The sequence below is a fragment of the Gadus chalcogrammus genome, chromosome 14 (genome assembly GCF_026213295.1).
Source record: "Gadus chalcogrammus isolate NIFS_2021 chromosome 14, NIFS_Gcha_1.0, whole genome shotgun sequence".
NCBI lineage: Eukaryota > Metazoa > Chordata > Actinopteri > Gadiformes > Gadidae > Gadus > Gadus chalcogrammus.
The window spans coordinates 4122009-4139866 of NC_079425.1; the positions used below are offsets into that span (position 1 = coordinate 4122009).

Consider the following 17858-nt stretch of genomic DNA (forward strand, 5'->3'; position numbering starts at 1 on the left):
TCAATCAATGAATCGTTTCAGCTCTAGTTGGTTGTAGTCTTTTCGCTCGACTCTAGCCCTACTGTTGATACGGAGAACCGAGCGAAAAGATTACAACCAAACATAAACATGTCCGCTTCCGCTTCCCGTTTCAATGGGATTTACGGAACGCCAAATAAAACACAACAGAAACTGTACTTCGCCATGATACTTGATGTTGTTAATACCGGAATTGTCCTTTAAACATGCGCAGATTTATTTTTTTTTATCAGCCGATCCGCGGATCACTTGCGTCCCGAACCGTGAGGGTTGATCTGTACGGATCACGGTAAACCCGTGAACCGTTGCACCACTACTCAGGACTACTCTCAGTACAGGGGGGGGCTTGGTCGCCCACCTCTTGGGTGCTATCAGCCTGTATCCATGACATGGCGATGCCATCATTGACACAGATGCAAGTTTGATGCCAACATATTCCAGTTTCTTAAAGTCAGCTGGTAAATCGCAAAGGGAGGAGACAGTGGAGCTGGAGTTGTTGTGGCTATGGGAGAGATGAGGCTGGGGGTCATCGTCGATGGGGGAATGCAGAGGAGGGGGGTGGCCGTTCCTCGCCAAGCCAGCATCAGCGATGGGGGAAGGCACAGTGTTGATGGCGTCGGGCGGGCCGTTGTCACTCTTCAAGGTCAGTGGGCTGTCTGTTATATGTGTGTCAGATAGTGGCAGAGTAGATGTGTGGGGGAGGCTGTAGTCTCGCTTCTTCTCAACCTGTGCTCTGATTGTGGCCTGTGCGTCAGACCATGGAGATTTGTGGGAAAGCGAGAAGAGAAGATTGTCCCCTAACAGTTTTGAGCCTCACCTGTTTGGGTGTAGGCCATCTGCTCTGAAAAGATATTTGCGCCCCCAGAATAAAAATTGAAATTGTCAATAAAGCCCCTTCCTCTTTCATTGCAGACTGGAAAGCCATGTATTCAGTGCAAGTAGACGACTGAATCTGTTTATTTCCCTGTCAACTGCTGGTATGGATCCACTGATGAATGACTTAATGTGTATTACGTCCAGTGTATCCAATAGATCAGTGTAATCCCTCTTCAGAAGTTCTGACTGTTCTCTTCGAATATCATTAAGTCCTTCATGCAAAATAATCTGTGAGATTTTGGTGTTTTCCAATATGATTGTGGCTAGTTTCTGGTCTCCATCACTAACCATTCCATCTGGGAAGTAGCATGTTTTGATCTTCTTACCAGTTATTTCCTTGATGATTGAATCTCCTATAATCAGAGTGTCTGGTTCATCTGCTTTCTGTGAGATGGGCCCTATTTGGCTTGAGGTGGCGGTGGCAGACGCATGCGCAGCCCGCCTCCTTGGCGACTGGTTCTTGTTCCATCTCTGTCCGCCCGCAGACATTTCGGGGTTCAGGGGTGCACGGGTGGCCGACGCATGCGCAGCTCCCCTCCATGGCGACTGGTTCTTGATCTGTCTCTGTCCGCACCGTCCGTCCGGACGCATCTCGGGGCTCAGGGGTGTATGGGTGCATGGGTGTCAGGCGCGTTCGTGGACTCTTGAAGGGGCAGGAACCGGTTCTTCAGCGGCAGGGTTAACTTCAGTGACTGGCTAATCTGGCTGATACATGCAACTTTAGCTTTGGGTAGCTTAGCATTTGGCGTTGAGTGAACTTGTTGATACAGTTTGGCATGTTGTTTTTTGCTTAGCGCCGACTCTGTGCCAGTAAGACGCAGCTGGAACTGTCTCTCTTGTCCAGCTTCGGGAAGGATACAATGTAGCTTTGATCATCTTGTTGTGTATTTGTCTGAGTTAGCTCAGCAAACTCACCCATCGGAACTGTATCCTGGAGGAGCCCTTTGCATTTTTCTAATGCTGCTAGTCTCGTTTCAAATAAAGCCACTGTGTCGCAGTTGGGTGCAGTCTGTGCATTTCCCAGTCTCCGTACCTGAGATATCTGAGTACAGGCATGTTGGCGATAGGAAAGTCCAAGGCTTTTGCTGCGGTCTGATGCGGGAGTCATAAAAAGTGCCAAAATGTATTGTTGAATCGAGCGATGGAGGACGACAGAAACAAACTATATATCGTTAAGTATTATGATCATGAAATAAAATAAAATAAAGTAGATCTGAACGATGAATTAAGTAGTTTTTTCCAATGCCTAGCGGAGATTCAGGAAACATGACCTCTCTCTGCTGCCTCTCTGTAGAAACACAATGATAATAAAAGCCTGTTTAGAAGACCCAAACTCCAGAGAATATGTTTAGGAACAGATCTGGTTCTGGTCGGGTTGTAAAAAGAGACTTGAGATAAACATGTACATTGGGGTTGGATGGAACTAGTCCAGAGCACAATTGTTTTTTATACATCAGTACAAATATTATAACAGCCCATCCTATGGGCTTCATCAGGTCCCACTACGTTCTCTAGAACCAAGCAATATGGTGTCTCATCAACGGGTTCAGCAGTACTCACTCTCTGCTGCGCTGAAGTACTCTGGGTTGACCGACGCATAGAGGACTCCATTACCCAGCCGATCGCTGTTCCTGGAACACACACACAAACACACGTTTGTTTTACATACATAAATAAGAATACAAAGACAATACATAAAAACATCCACACACACAAACAGACGGACGGAAATCTACATAAACAGTCTGTTTCATGATTAAAAAGACAGTGAGACTTCCGGTTATGGCAGCCACGTAGGAAGACGCGTTTCACAGTGCTCTGCTTTTGCTACTATAATTTCTACTGAAAACACTAATTTGCAAAAAAATATCATCGAACGGTGTTGGAGTGGATTCTGCGATGACGAGGGGTGGCAAAAACAAGGGCCAAGCGTCGCCTACACAGCCGAGGTTAACGGACTACCGTGTTCGTAGCGACGCAAAGCAAGCTAACGAAGACAACATGGTGGCGGTGGCAGCGGAGGAGGCCAGCGGAGAAGGTGAACTTGTGGGAGAAAGTGAAGGCGCAGGAGTGACTGCTTTAAGCTCTATGAAAAAGGAGTTTGTCAAGATTTGATGCAGTTTTGAAGGTGATAGAAAATATGAAGGAGATAAGTGACTGCACCGAACGGATCTCGCAGGCTGAGATGCGTATATCAAGTGCTGAGGATGACGTTGTTGACTTGTAAGCTAAAGTACAAACGCTGGAGTCACAAAACAAAACGCTGGAGGACAAGCTCTTGGATTTGGAGACCAGGTCTCGACTAATCAACCTGCGACTAGTTAACCTAGCGGAGGGGGCAGAAGGATGGGATGCGTGCCCCTTTTTGGAAAAATGGATACCGGAGGTGCATGGTAATACGGCTCTACAGTCATCAGTGGTCATTGAGAGGGCGCACAGAGTTGGACCGGCGAGGGACGCCAATATGCCGCCGAGAACGCTGATCATGAAGTTCCTCAGCTACAAGGGCAAACGGGCAGTTGTTGCTGCACGGGCATAAAAAGACATTCGGTACAAAGGCCAGCAAATACGGTTCTACCCGGACTTGGCTACGGGAATACACCAACTGAGGAAAAAATTAGACCCGGTCCGACAGAAGCTGCGCAATCTAGGGATCCGACATGGAGTGATTCATCCCGAAGATGCTTGTCACAAATAAAGAACAAACCTACACTTTCAACACCCCGGCCGAGGTAATAATTCGCTAATAATTATTATAATTCAATTATTAGGTACGAAAATTTGCATCTCTGATCAAGATTGGAAGGCAGCTTGTGCTGGTTCTCATACTAAGTCTATAAATGTACGTCTTAAACTGATACAGTATAAATGGTTAATGTGACACCTGTTGATTTAAATCTCAGATTTTTACATCCCTGACATTTGCACAAAATGTCTGGAATTTGAGGGAACATTGTTTCATTGTATATGGCAATGCAGAAAAATCAAAACGTTCTGGGAAGAGCTACGAGAAATACTTGAGAAGATCATTTCAAAACAAATTTTACTTGACCCTAACTTTTTCTGTTAGGTTTATTCCCAGAAAAACACAATTATAGTAAAAATTAACGAGCATTCATAGACCTCGGCTTGCTGTATGCCAAAACATGTATTGCAATGTTCTGGAAAAAGGTTAATAAACCAAACACAACTCAATGGATCAGACGGATGTTGTCATGCCTCCCTTTAGAAAGGATAACTTACATATTGAAAGCTAAACAGTAACAATTTGAAAATATCTGGAGACTAGGGTTGCAGCGGTATACGGTATTACCGGTGTTGAGGCCAACACCGATTACTCTGTGTTGCACCGGCAACACCGATTTTTTTTTTTTTTTTTTTCAGCAATAAAAAACAAATTCAGTAAAAATGAATAATATAATTATAATTAAGAAATTAAAATGTGTAGAATAGGCCACAGTTCTGCTCTGTGCGGGAGAATTGTCGCGCCGATAATTTACGTGCTTCCTTACAAGACCGGTAACCATAGCAACGCCGGTAAACAAACACCGCGAAGCCAAAATCCCTACGTGAGCTCCACGCGCTACGGCCATCCGGAGGCGCACAGAGCTTTTGGCCGTGATATTATGATATATAAAATTATATTATACTATTATATATAGAACGTTATAAGACGCCGAGAATTGGCGCGCTGCCAGCCGCTGTCACCGAGTGTGAGAGGTGAGTTGACGGAGAAGATGGCGGTTGACCTATAGTTTCAAAGTTAATACCGTTTATACCGCTGTTGACAGGAGCGTATTACTCGGTGTGAAAATGTCCACACCGCGGCAACCCTACTGGAGACCTTTCATGAACTATGTTAAAGATTTAGATTTAACAGCGGATCAAGAAAATGAATAATTGTGAAAACATGGCTAATGTAGTTTCTAGGCTAGCAGATTTCAATTTGTTCTGAAGAATGTTGTATTTTACATGTACAGTATTGAGATATATTTACTCAACCTTGCAAAGATTACAATTTTTTTCTAAACAGAAGAAGCACTTTCTTTTTTTTTTTTTTTTTTGTTTTGTTATTGCAGTAATGTATGGTTGTACTTCATTTTTATATGACTGTGACAGACTGTATTGTAAGTTGTTTAAACTGTAATAAAAAATATTTCTGAAAAAAAAAAAGACATAGTGACAAGACAGACAGACAGATAAAGACCGACCTCTTCTTGTTGAAGATGAAGAGCAGGGGGATGGCGATGCAGATCAGGAGGATGATGATGAAGACGAAGATCAGGATGTAGAGGACGCTCTCATATCCTATTTGTACACACAGGAGAAAATATTCAAAAAAAGCTTGAATCAGCTTGAATAAATGGTGTTTGTGTGGTCTGACCATAGAAGCTGAAGCCTAAAACTCCTGTATCTCAATGGACCACCAAAGAGAAAGAATATATTCTTTATAAAACACAACTCTGGTTTTGGAAAATCAACCACAAAATGCTAATTTCAATGCATTGTTTACATCTGGGTGAATGTGGAAACTAGTGGTTCTGCAGCGACATGTTTAACGCTTGTGTGCCTTGATCATTCCCTGGCTGGCTTTCCATTAGCTGTGAACTGGAATAGCATGTCCTAGGACAATGGTTCTCAAACTTTGTCTTCTAGTGTACCCCTTCTAAGACACCTTTTCAGCTGAGTACCCCCTTCCCCGGCACACAACAGAAGCTTTCAGAATTTAAACTTGCTCAGGTTGAAGAAAATGATAGTTAGCTATATATTTCTTTTTTTTGCTTCCTGCACTACTCTAAAGTACCCCTAGGGGTACGACTAGCCCGATGTGAGAACATGGGATATAATAATAATAATAATAATAATAATACATTTAATTTAGAGGCGCCTTTCAAGACACCCAAGGTCACCTTACAGAGCATATAGTCATCATAAATCGTTTAAAAAAACAAGACATTGTGGAAAAAATAAATAAATAAACATAATAAATAAAAAATAAATATGGATGGATGTCCTACGTTCTGCCACGTAGAAGCTCACGGGAGGGGTCCAGGAGCCATTCCCGGCCAGGGAGGTGGCCCTCACCAGGGCCGAGTAGTTCCCCGGGGTCAGGTTGGACAGACGGGCCCCGCGTTGCTCCTGGTACATCTGACGGGACACGCACTCGTGCTTCTCCGACTGAGACACACAGACACACACACTTTGAATTCAGTTTATTTAAAAAGGGGACAGTGCAAATTAATAAAACACATGATACATGGGTTAAAAATGCCAGAATTAGCCAAAAGGCTATTTTTCATCTGTAGTCCCCTGGCAATGAAAATACAATTAAACAACATAAAAACAACAACATAAACAGGACGGAACCCCACAGCACAAAACAGGGCATCACAGAACAAACTGAATAACTGACTAACTAAGGTAAAACAACAGAACACAAAATACAAAGCACCAGCGAAAAATAAAATAAAAGAAATACATAGTGTGATGACCACATGCAACAACAAATGATTTTAGCGCCGACATGTATAGGTATTGATCATCTATTATCTTAACTGATTACTAAACGATTTGTATGCGTTTAGTTCCATGATATGTTGTGGGATTGAATTCCATTCCTTTGCACTTCTGACGGACCAGGCTGACTGACTAAAGGTGCTTTTTCGCAACGGAATAACACAATCACCCCTCGACGATCCCCTTGTGACACGATCAGTACCTGTTCTTCTATCGATGTACTCAGCAAGTGGTGGTGGAGCTAGATCGTGAGAGACTTTAAAAACATCTAGATACAGGGGTTCTCTTCCAACTAGATAATGTATTTGGTACCAGCTAGAACAGGTTTGGTACCAGCTAGAACAGGTTTGGTACCAGCTAGAACAGGTTTGGTACCAGCTAGAACAGGTTTGGTACCAGCTAGAACAGGTTTGGTACCAGGTAGAACACGTTTGGTACCAGCTAGAACAGGTTGGTACCAGCTAGAACAGGTACCAGCTACAACAGGCTTGGTACCAGCCACAACAGGTTCGTACCACTTGGCGGGGGTCTACCGAGTGCGGGACTCACCTCGGAGGCCAGGCGGTACTTGATCTCGTACATGAGGATGAGTCCATTGGGCCGGGGGGGTTCTGGCCAGTGCAGGGAGACCCAGTCCTCGTGGCCCTCCCAGGTCACCTGTCCCGGGATGTCGTCAGCTCTCTCTGGGGGGGGGGGCACGGAGAGGAGGGCATGCTGGGTCAGCTGAACAAGCCTTCCATCCTTACATTTACCTCATTGAACATTGGTAGTCTGATGGTCAACCGTGTTTAGCTTCAATAATGTAGCATACACTGTAAATCTACTTCAACTAGATATCTAATATTTACACATTGTTTTAATTGACATTGCTACCATTTGTACTTGTTATACTCATTTGTTAAAACCAGTTTTAACGCTTGTTTAATTTTTTGCAGCCGATATAGAGGCTACTGAAGTCCTCTCTGAGGTAACAACCACACTTCCATTCGAGGGTTAATAAAGTACATCCGTCTTAAGCATGCCCCCTTTCACCAACAGGGGGCAGCAGCCCTCTGTGAGAACGCTGGATGCGTCACCCTAGTAACACTACTCTCTGTAGTCAAAAGGGACTACAGGCAGTACCTCTAAAGACTACAACTTGGGTTGGTTAGGGTTTGCTCATCTGACCAGAGGCGGACCTGATCACCAGTAGCTCACCAGCTTACGCAAAAGTCTCAAAGCTCACTTGTTTGGAGTTCCCCCCCCCGCCCCCCACACACCTCTAATGATCTTATCGTATGTTGTACTTCCTAGCACTTAATTTAAGCTCTTATCGTATGTTGTACGTCCTGGCACATAATGTACGCATTTAATGTATGTTGTACATCCTGGCACTCAAAAATAGTACTTCGCATTGTGTAGCATCTTATCCTATCCATCTTTGTCGTGTACGGGGAATGGGTTAACCTAGCGATTGTTAGTGCTTGCCACTTGTTTCTATGAACATCCTTACGGTACCGACAGCGATATATTGTGGTTTCTCTTTCTTCTGACAAAATGTACTCATCGGCAGTCGCTTTGGATGAAGAGCGTCTGCTAGAACGCCCTTGATGTAAGCGAGACCTGGCTGTGTAGCGTTGCGGCGCACTGACCTGCGGGCTTGGTCCTGGAGAAGACCCACTCGGCGGCGCTGCAGTGGCGCACCTGGCGGTTGCAGGCGTGCACGTCGATGCGGTACACGGTGAAGGGCTGCAGGCCCGAGATCTGCAGCTCGCGCTCCCCCACCTCCTGCTCCATGAAGTCGAACTGCTGCAGGGGCGGGACCAGCGGCGCCGGCCCACTGCTGTTCAGCCTGCCGGCGCGGAGGGGCGGGGCCACCGAGCTGTTGGCGTACAGCCGCTCTGCGCCGCGCGACACCGTGGCGTTGGGGGCCCCGGCGACCACGTCCCTACGGCGACGGTCTGGGGGGCTGTTGGGGGGGGATTACGTTTGTTTTTATGTTTTGTTCGTTAACTATGGACCAGGGCCTGAAGGTGACGCTATGTTTACATGTCAAGTTGGCACAGTTTCCCGGGTTATCAGAGTATAAAAAGTATTGGTGCGAGTTTTGTCCCGATGGGAAGTGAATAGCGTACGTGAACAGACAGGACGGAGCTCTCCGCCTCCACAGGGATCAGCTTTATAATGTCATTCACTACAGTATACTACACAAGTCTATGGTATAATATATAATGCTAATAGCAGCGAACACATTTTTCAAATTGAATGCAGAGGACATGAGTGGACTCGCACATCGTCTTCAAAGTTGCTAGAAAGTTGTTGGTAGAGGCATTTAGTGGAGGCTCTCCGCCTCAAATGCAGACAGCAGCGTCAATTCATTATTAAGCCAATTCATTATTTTTATGCGACCATTAAACCAAGCAGAAGTCCTAACAAATTAGGCATTATTTTGTGTGTGAGTGAGTGCATGCATGCGTGCGTGCGTGTGTTCACCGTGGTGTGAAGATGGAGTTGTGCAGGAAGTTCTCAAACACTTTGCGGTAGGAGGCGTCCGCTGCCTCGGCCTCCAGGTCCTCCGCCGACTTGGGGCAGGGGCAGCAGGATCCCGGGTCCCCCCCCTCCTGGTCCTGCTTGGTGGGCTTGGAGTCCTCCTCCTGGTCCCCCACCCCCTTAGCGGCGATCCTGATGGGCACCTTCAGTTCTGGAGGAGGCCGAGGATAGGAAGCCCTGCATGAGTACCCCTTGGACACGTGTGTGTGTGTGTGTGTGTGTGTGTGTGTGTGTGTGTGTGTGTGTGTGTGTGTGTGTGTGTGTGTGTGTGTGTGTGTGTGTGTGTGTGTGGGCTTTGACTTTTGCCAAAAAATCATATTCAAAGTTTGTTTGTTTATTAATATTAATATTTGAATATATTCCAATATTTATTAATAATATTTAGACCATTAAATGCCTTCAGTAAGACCTGGATTGTGCTTCGCGAGATCACAAGGTTTTGTTTACCGCGTTGCTATGGTTACCGGTTTTGCGCGTTCCAATGGTTTATTAGGTTTCCAATAAATCGCTGTATAATCAATACTTCATTCACTGCCTCTTCCGTGGTCATTACAATATTATGAATAGACTGCGTGGGGTTCTCTGACGTCTCTCCCTCTTGGCCTGCCCACAACAGGTTCGAATATTAAAGGCTGCCTAATATTCGTTCAAATTTTGATTTATTTTTTGATATTCGAATAACGAAGTTCGGAGTCAAAGCCCTAGCGTGCGTGTGCTATTATTTCATCCACAACCGCATCACAAACGCATCAACCATCCGCACCAACGTTTGACACATTTTTAAAACCGCATCCGCCTGCCCTCCGCCGGTCGGTTTTCTACGGCGATGCAAAGCGCTGCGGACGCCAGGCTAGAAAGCTCTAGTGTGTTCTTGAAAGGAGACTGATCCAAAGAAGCAAAGATATTGCACGGCTAAAGTCCCTAGTAGGATAGCCTATTGCCTGCGCTGCCATCTCCGAAGCGTTGATCAATAGTCAGCCCCCAAAGACGTTGATGTCGCTTAGCAACCGAAGACGCTGGGGTTGACAAGTTACCAAGAAAAAAAATTAGCCACATTCCTCGACAGTGATCTGATTATCAAATATAATTCACCGCCGGAAGATGTTGGATCCAAGAATAAAAATAATATTTTTATTTTGATTGGTTTAACCGCCACCCGCCCAAATTTATTAAAGATCCCATGCCATTCTATTTTATGATGCTTTAATATAGGTATTAGTGGGCCACAAACACAGTATTCAAAGACGTCCCCGAAATTCAGCCGTGGTGCAGAGTTACAGTCACTCCGAAACAGTCGCACATTGAGCTTCCCCCAAACGCGCTGTTTCGGTGGGCGTGTCAAGGCAGGTCAAGGAGGGGGGGTGGGGGTGTGGCCCTGAGCAGCTTGTAGCCACTACCATGCGCTCTGTATACGGTGGGCGTGTCAAGGCAGGTCAAGGAGGGGGGTGGGGGTGTGGCCCTGAGCAGCTTGTAGCCACTGACAGTACCATGCGCTCTGTTTACGGTGGATGTATCGCAATGGCTCGTAGAAACCCATATTATACATAGATATCTATATCATATAATATATAATATTATCACCTGGCCCTGAGCAGCTTGTAGCCACGGTACCATGCGCTCTGTTTACGGTGGATGTATCGCAATGGCTCTTAGAAACCCATATTATACATAGATATCTATATCATATAATATATAATATATATTATCACGGCCAAAAGCTGTGTGAGCCTCCAGACGATAGGTTATTATGAATCTCAAACGACCGCGTCTACTTCAGATTGATGTGGAAGTGGAAGAACCAGAGACGTCGGAGAACCCGACGAAGTCCGATTCATTATATCGTCTGGACGCGCACACAGCTTTTGGCCGTGATGTATTATTTGATATAGATATCTATGTATTATATGATATTATTTAGATATAGAGCAGAGCTCCAGGTCTGTAACGCAAGTGTTGTACACTTCCTTGTTATTTGGATAACCGCTCTGCTGTTGGTGTTATGGCATAACACGTCGGACTCTCGTCTCTGGTATTTCTACAACGAGACTCGTAGTGGGGGTTATCTCAGCCATGGTTGAGAATGAATTGGGGGAAAGGAACTTTGGCTTTGACTCCCTGAAGTAGGCTACATGAACCACGACATGGAGGAGAAAGGGATTGTTGGCCGCGAATGTATCCCGCTTGAGCCCTGCTTCCCGCCGCCTCGGCAGCGGTCAGCGCTAATCACCGCATCCTGAAGCCGAGGCGGTGGTCCATAGGCAGCGAGACTCCGGCGGGAGACGACCGCGGTCAACAATCCCTTTCTCCTCCATGTCGTGGTTCATGACTTCAGGGAGTCAAAGCCAAAGTTCCTTTCCCCCAATTCATTCTCAACCATGGCTGAGATAACCCCCACTACGGGTCTAGTTGTAGAAATACCAGAGACGAGAGTCCGACGTGCTATGCGCCATCACACCAACAGCAGAACGGTTATCCAAATAACAAGGAAGTGTACAACACTTGCGTTACAGTCCTGGAGCTCTATATCTAAATAATATCATATAATACATAGATATCTATATCAAATAATACATATTATCACGGCCAAAAGCTGTGTGCACGTCCAGACGATGAATGATAATGAATCACAAAGGACTTCGTCGGGTTCTCCGACGTCTCTGGTTCTTCCACTTCCACATCAATCTGTAGTAGACAGAACCGCGCGCTGCCTGCTGCCTGCTGCCTGCTGCCTGCTGCCTGCTGCCTGCTGCCGGCGCAAGGCACCACCGCCCGGCTGCCCGCTGCCGGGCGGTGGTGCTTCGCGGCGGTGGTGCCTCGCGCCGCGGCAACCGGCGGCAGGCAGCATGTCGCAGTTTATGTACTTCGATGTCGTTCTGCCATTGCATTCAAAATTCTGTAACTAGCCTGTTACTACGAACTAAGCAACTACCATACACGTATTAGCATTTAGCACTAGCTCAATCACGACTCCTTCAGAATTCTTGTGGGTGGTTACGAACCAACCAAGTGGGCAGGGCCATGAATAATAGTTTGACAACGCTACGTCACAGTGTCACCTTATCCAGATCGGCTCATTTCTTCTGCCTTTTTCCTTTCATTGCCTATTGCATTCAGCAGACAAACTGCATAGATTTCAAACTTACCACAGCTCACAAACTTATTCAGACCTATGTTATTTAACAAACAACAGGAAAAATGTGATTTTAATGGCATGGGCTCTTTAAAGTATTATTTTTTGTCGCCTCATCCGCCCGATCCGCGGTTGTGCGTGCGCGTGCGTCTTACCCTTAGAGCAGTAGTTGTGCTTGTAGAGCTCCCGGTCCTCGTTCTGCTGTTGCCATAGCAGCAGGTAGTAGGTGTGGTTCCCGTTGGGGGAGAGGGGGGGGGACCAGCGCACCACCAGCTGGGTGGAGGAGTTGGAGTAGGCTCGCACATCCAGAGGCATGGAGGGCGCTGGGGGCGAGAGAGGGTTCATGCACCGTATGGTATTGGGTGTTGGTGTACTATAACCTGCGGGCCCTGTCTATTGTGTGTTTTATTACATTAATAATAGTCTTAGTATTGGAGTGTAGTATACATCACCTGGTGCAGTGGCTAGAAACACCTTGTGTTGCATCATATTGTACTATTATTGTATTGTGTAGTAGCATTAGAGTACAATATATGAAAGTGGATTATATACAACCTGGTATCACAGATATAGACACTTTGTGTTGTACAATAGTATTGTGTTGATTAGATTGCCTGCAGGGCTGCTGTGAAGTTTGACACCACCCAGTGTTGAATTGTAGTTCTGCATTATACTGTGGTTTGATTCTAGTGTAGCTCTGCATTATACTCTGGTTGTATTCCAGTTCTGCATTAAACTGTAGTGTTATTCTAGTGTTGTAGTTCTGCATTATACTGTAGTTTGATTCTGTTTTTGTGCTGTAGTTCTGCATTATACTGTAGTTTGATTCTGTTGTCGTGCTGTAGTTCTACCTAATGCTGTAGTTTGATTCCAGTGTGGTATAGCTCACCTGCAGGGCTCGTGTGGATGTACACCACCTTGCTCTTGGCCCCAGGCGTGTGCTTGTCCTCCACCATGAGGGTGATGGCCTTCACGAACACGGCGTACTGGGTCCAGGGCTTCAGGTTGGACAGCAGCACGCCCGGGTCCACGTCGCGGTCCTCGTGGAGCTCCACGTCCACCATGTTCCAGCTGTTGGAGCCACAGCCCTCCTGGCCCTCAAACGCACTGATGTTCTGGAAGGGTCTGTGGGGACACGAGGTCATATAGGATCGTTAACAGAAACCCAAGACAGAAAAAAACAGGACTGTAGCAGTATAAACATTAAAATAAGAATAAGAATGTTTAACATATTAGGAAATATGTCAACGCACAATTAAGAGTAGTGTGTAGAAGCACAATTAATGTATCTTCATGGGGAGTTGAGGTAGACATTATTGGCAGTGTTACGTTACAATTGACCCCAATCAGGAAGGAGAGGGTCTGAAGGAGGCCAGGGGAATGTAAATAAACTGTAGAATGTAAACAGATGACAGGAGACGCTGATTTGAACTTAAACATCGGCAGCTGAAGATCATTAAAAACAACAGGAGATTCAAATGCTGCAAACAATTTGTGGCTCAGAATTGGAGCGAGAGGAGGAAGAGGAGGACCTCCTCCTCATCCTCCTCCAGGAGAAGGGTTGGAAGAGAAAGAGAGAAATAGAGGAGGTAATGGAGGGAGGGACGGAGGGGGTGATGGTTGAAAGGGGTTAAGGAGGAGGAGGTGTTTAGGGGGGAACCTACGCTTCCTTGTAGTAGACGACAAAGCTGATGAGGTCTCTGTAGTCGGGTGGGCGGTAGCGCAGCCAGGTCAGTTTGATCCTGGTACTTCTGGTGCTGTTGGACTTAAACTGCAGCACGGTGCTTTCACCTGGGGGAGAGACAGAGGTCAAGCGGTCAAGGCTACATCACTGGGGAGAGGGAGGAAATCCGGGAATTTTCAAAAAGTTGGACACACGTTCGACGGTAATTAAGGAGGAAAAGAATGTACTCGTCCCGTGTACACATCTGTTGCTCATTTAGTAATCATTGTAAAAATTAAAGTTTGCTAGCATAATTATCTGCCGTGTCCCGAAATGTATTCATATCATGTGGCCGAATTTACCAGAAATGTACCGGAAACCGGTTAACCTGTTTGCAACCCATGTCTGTGACTGACCCGTTTCAACCCTCTCGGCACGAGATCTCAAAGACTACGCGGTTGACGACCCACAGACCCCGGCTTACAGCTGGCTCTGTCGCCGTTGTTGCGGAAGTCCTTCTCCTCAAAGTGGCTGCGCACCCCCGTCTTGTTCCACATTGCGTGGATCTCCGACATGCAGAGCCGCGGGTTGGCCTGGAAGAGGAGGCTGCCGTTGCGGATGGTCAGATTGTGCCGTTTCCAGTCCCACAGGTACTGCAGCTGCTGGTTGTCGAGCGCAGCGAAGGCGTACGAACTGCAGGACAGAGGTAAACGGGTTCATGGACAGACGGACAGATGGACGGAGTCAAGGTTGGACAGACAGAGGCCAGGTTGTAGAGGTTCATAGATGGACGGAGAGAAGGTTGCTACAGAGGTTCACGGCCTTGTCACACGGTTGTTTTGAAGGCATCGTACCGGGGTATGCACAAGGAGGAGGGGGAAGGTCAGAGAGGAGGAAGAGACGATCAAGGCCTTCCAGTGACCCTGGGAGACAAACCTTGAAAGTCTTCCAGACAGATATTGGGCTTGTTTAGATGTAACGTGACCCTGTACAAGATTCCTACCTGCCTAGAAATTGACACCATTTTTCATATTACGGGCTTTCACTGAACCAGGTCACCAGTAGCTCGATAAAACCCAATTATCCAAATCTGATAACGGTGTCAAGTGAATGTAACCGATCCAATGGTTGGTGTGTGGGTGTGTGTGTGTGTGTGTGTGTGTGTGTGTGTGTGTGTGTGTGTGTGTGTGTGTGTGTGTGTGTGTGTGTGTGTGTGTGTGTGTGTGTGTGTGTGTGTGTGTGTGTGTGTGTGTGTGTGTGTGTGTGTGTCAACGTAATACATTCTGCTCCTCCCGCGCCCCATCTCTGCAGTATGCCGTCGTCTTGACGACCACCTCCGTCTGCATTCCAGCACTACGGCTCTAAAACTACACTGGCCCTGTCACCATGGCAACGCCAGGGCCACGGACGAGGGGCATGTAAGCAGATAAAGGTGCTGAAACTAAGACCTCCATTTAAAGTACCCCCCCCCCCCCTTATCTGATTCCATCGCTCGCACACACACACCCTAATCAAGTTGTCCTTTAGAGAAAGAACGATCAGGGGAAGAGATAAGTAGGAGACAGCCGAGAAATGGATCTGGCTGCGCTTCAGACATGGAGAGAGAGAGAGAGAGAGAAAGAGTTTGTTCTGATGCGTAGTATCGGAGAAGCAAGGGTTTGTGTACGCGTGTGTGTGCGCGCTCCCGTGTGCGTGTACGTGCGTGCGTGTACGTTTGTGTGTACGTGTGCGAGCGTACGTACTCGTCCAGGAGCTCCTCTCCGTCGATGTAGCGGAGGTTCTTGAGGAAGGACAGGGAGCTGAGGGTGTGAGAGTGTCTGATCAGCACGTAGCCCGTCACTCTCTGGATCAGACCCATGAAGCTCTCCAGCTCAGACACCATGTTGTCTGGCGCAAACACACACACACACACACACACACACATATACACATCATCATCTACACTCAAACACTCGTACAACGAATGGTGGTTAAGTGGCAGTTGTATTAATAGCTTTAGCATAAGTGGTAGCATAAGTAGAACTAGTGCTACTAGCCGTAGTGTATTAGCAGTAGCGGAAGAGCGAGCGGAACTCACGTCCTCTGCGGATGTTGATGTGCAGGTTGCCTCTGATAACGGTGCAGCCTTTCAGCGACTGCGCCGCGTCGACCGAGTCGATGACCTTCTCCTCGCAGTACTTATCACACAGGCCATCGCAGGCCGAACACCGCATGCTGCGGGGGGGAAACGCACCATAACATATCGTTGCTTATCCGAGACAAACACCATAACATCTCATTACTTATCAGACACGGTTGGAAGGGAACACGGGAAGGACACTGCAAATAAGACACAAGCCGCGACATATCACACCAAAGACAATAACAGATCACATCGCAGACTAAACACAGCATAACGTAAACAACAGAGCCCGGTTCATAACCCGGACGAACGCCACAGGCTAACAAAACCGTCCCTCGCGTTGGCGTTCGCTAGCGGCGGATCGGGCCCGGTCTGTCTCACCTGTCGATGGTGGAGCGAGTGAACCCCGAGGGGCACTCGGACATGCACTCCCCGGCGTGGATGACGAAGCGGTCGAAGTAGGGCAGGTGCACCCGGGAGCAGAGCTCGGCCGAGATGCAGCGCCAGCCCTCGAAGCGGTAGGTGCCGGCGGGGCAGTCGGGGACGCAGCGGCCCCCGTGGTGGTAGTGCATGCACGCCGCGCAGGACGTGGCGTCCGCTGCCGCCGTGCAGCCGCCCAGGCACTGCGGGTGGCAGCACTCCCCAGCCGCCGTGCACGCCCGCCGTGCGCACGCCTCAGGGCATTCTTTTAGACAGAGAGAGAGACAGAGAGGAATTACATTCATGCAGTGTTTGACGTGCTTGTGATTGGTTGGCAGGCTGGGAGCTAGCAGTGAGCTAGCATGCTTGCCCTATACTTTTAATCTAAAGGTTACACCCTTCAGATACTTGCAGAATGTAGAGCTAGAACATGACTCTAACTAGAAGGAGGCGACTCTACGAAGATAGTTTATGACAGTAATTATGGCCGCAAGTCAAAACATGCAGAGTCAGTGTTGTTTTGATTGCCCGATGCTCCCTTAGGCAAGGAGTTGGACACCCTGTGAAATAGTCGCTTCAGCACATTCACAAGTGTTCTCAATAGTGTCTCACGTCATTTCAACCAATCACAACCAATCTTGGCAATGGTCAACAAACATTGTGAAATTCTAGCTTCGAACAAAGGGATACATTTTTGGTTCATTCAGACAACATGATTTAGGCACGAACGAAAACAAACCAGCGTTTGCTTTCGCAATGAATATCAGCATGGCCTTTGCTTGTCAGCAAGTGATGACCAAATATGGGCACAGCCCAACATTGTTCAAAAAAACTCTCGCCATCAGATTCAAGGGACACTCTCGCCCTTTGTTCTTGCCGGACATAAAAGTTGAAAGCTAATTAAAAGATATTCTCCTCTGGGAAAAGCCTTTGGTGCAGATTTCTGGTCAACTTTAACATGGTTAACAGTCTATTGTGGATTAAACCATTTGATTGCTCCGTAGATTGTTGCTTTCATAGGGGCTGCCATTGTTCGTTTGGTTTTTATTGGAGAGGCGACGCACTCGTTCACCCCCTCCCCCGAGCACTGATTGGACCCACCCATCATATTTACATTTCGCCAATGCCATTTAAAGATAAAACGGCAGGATTTAGTTAGGAAAAAACAAAAAACAGGTTTTCCAATCCTGTGCCTTGAGAGTCCAGAGTTCCCCGGATCCAGTCCACGTTTTGCAGGTGCCTTCATCAGACTCTCTCATCCAGTGTTTGGGTCACAATAAGTCAGTGCTTATTGTACCAGAGCAGAGGAAAAAGTGACTAGGGGAGGTCCCAGCAGCGGGACTGGTAATATTTAGGACCATGGCTCTTTTGTGCTACCTCCACCCCTCTACTGTGGTTGCAACCAGATGGAGCATGTTCTCACAGTACACAAGAATGGTCGACTGTAGGTGGAAGAACGGCTGAGGTGACGTCAAGGATTAGGAATGGTTGAGTTTCAATGCAATGTTTGCAATGGTTATGTTTAGGTATAGGGGTAGAGATAGTCCATTCAGGTGAGGGTTTGTTGTAGTTGAGTTTAGAAT

General features: G+C 47.1%; 1 protein-coding gene across 1 annotated transcript in view; it reads right to left on the reverse strand.

Moving 5' to 3' along the window:
- The window catches only part of LOC130403193 (insulin-like growth factor 1 receptor), a 44224-nt gene that overhangs the window by 9316 nt on the left and 17050 nt on the right, over nucleotides 1–17858 (reverse strand). The window contains exons 3-15 of the mRNA XM_056607408.1: nucleotides 16237–16540; nucleotides 15811–15947; nucleotides 15476–15620; nucleotides 14218–14426; nucleotides 13735–13861; nucleotides 12960–13195; nucleotides 12226–12393; nucleotides 8884–9091; nucleotides 8043–8359; nucleotides 6961–7094; nucleotides 5913–6072; nucleotides 5106–5202; nucleotides 2455–2525 (exon numbers count right to left, since the gene is read on the reverse strand). Of these exons, the coding sequence (XP_056463383.1) occupies nucleotides 2455–2525; nucleotides 5106–5202; nucleotides 5913–6072; nucleotides 6961–7094; nucleotides 8043–8359; nucleotides 8884–9091; nucleotides 12226–12393; nucleotides 12960–13195; nucleotides 13735–13861; nucleotides 14218–14426; nucleotides 15476–15620; nucleotides 15811–15947; nucleotides 16237–16540 (2313 nt within the window). The remainder of the gene's footprint in view (nucleotides 1–2454; nucleotides 2526–5105; nucleotides 5203–5912; nucleotides 6073–6960; nucleotides 7095–8042; nucleotides 8360–8883; nucleotides 9092–12225; nucleotides 12394–12959; nucleotides 13196–13734; nucleotides 13862–14217; nucleotides 14427–15475; nucleotides 15621–15810; nucleotides 15948–16236; nucleotides 16541–17858) is intronic.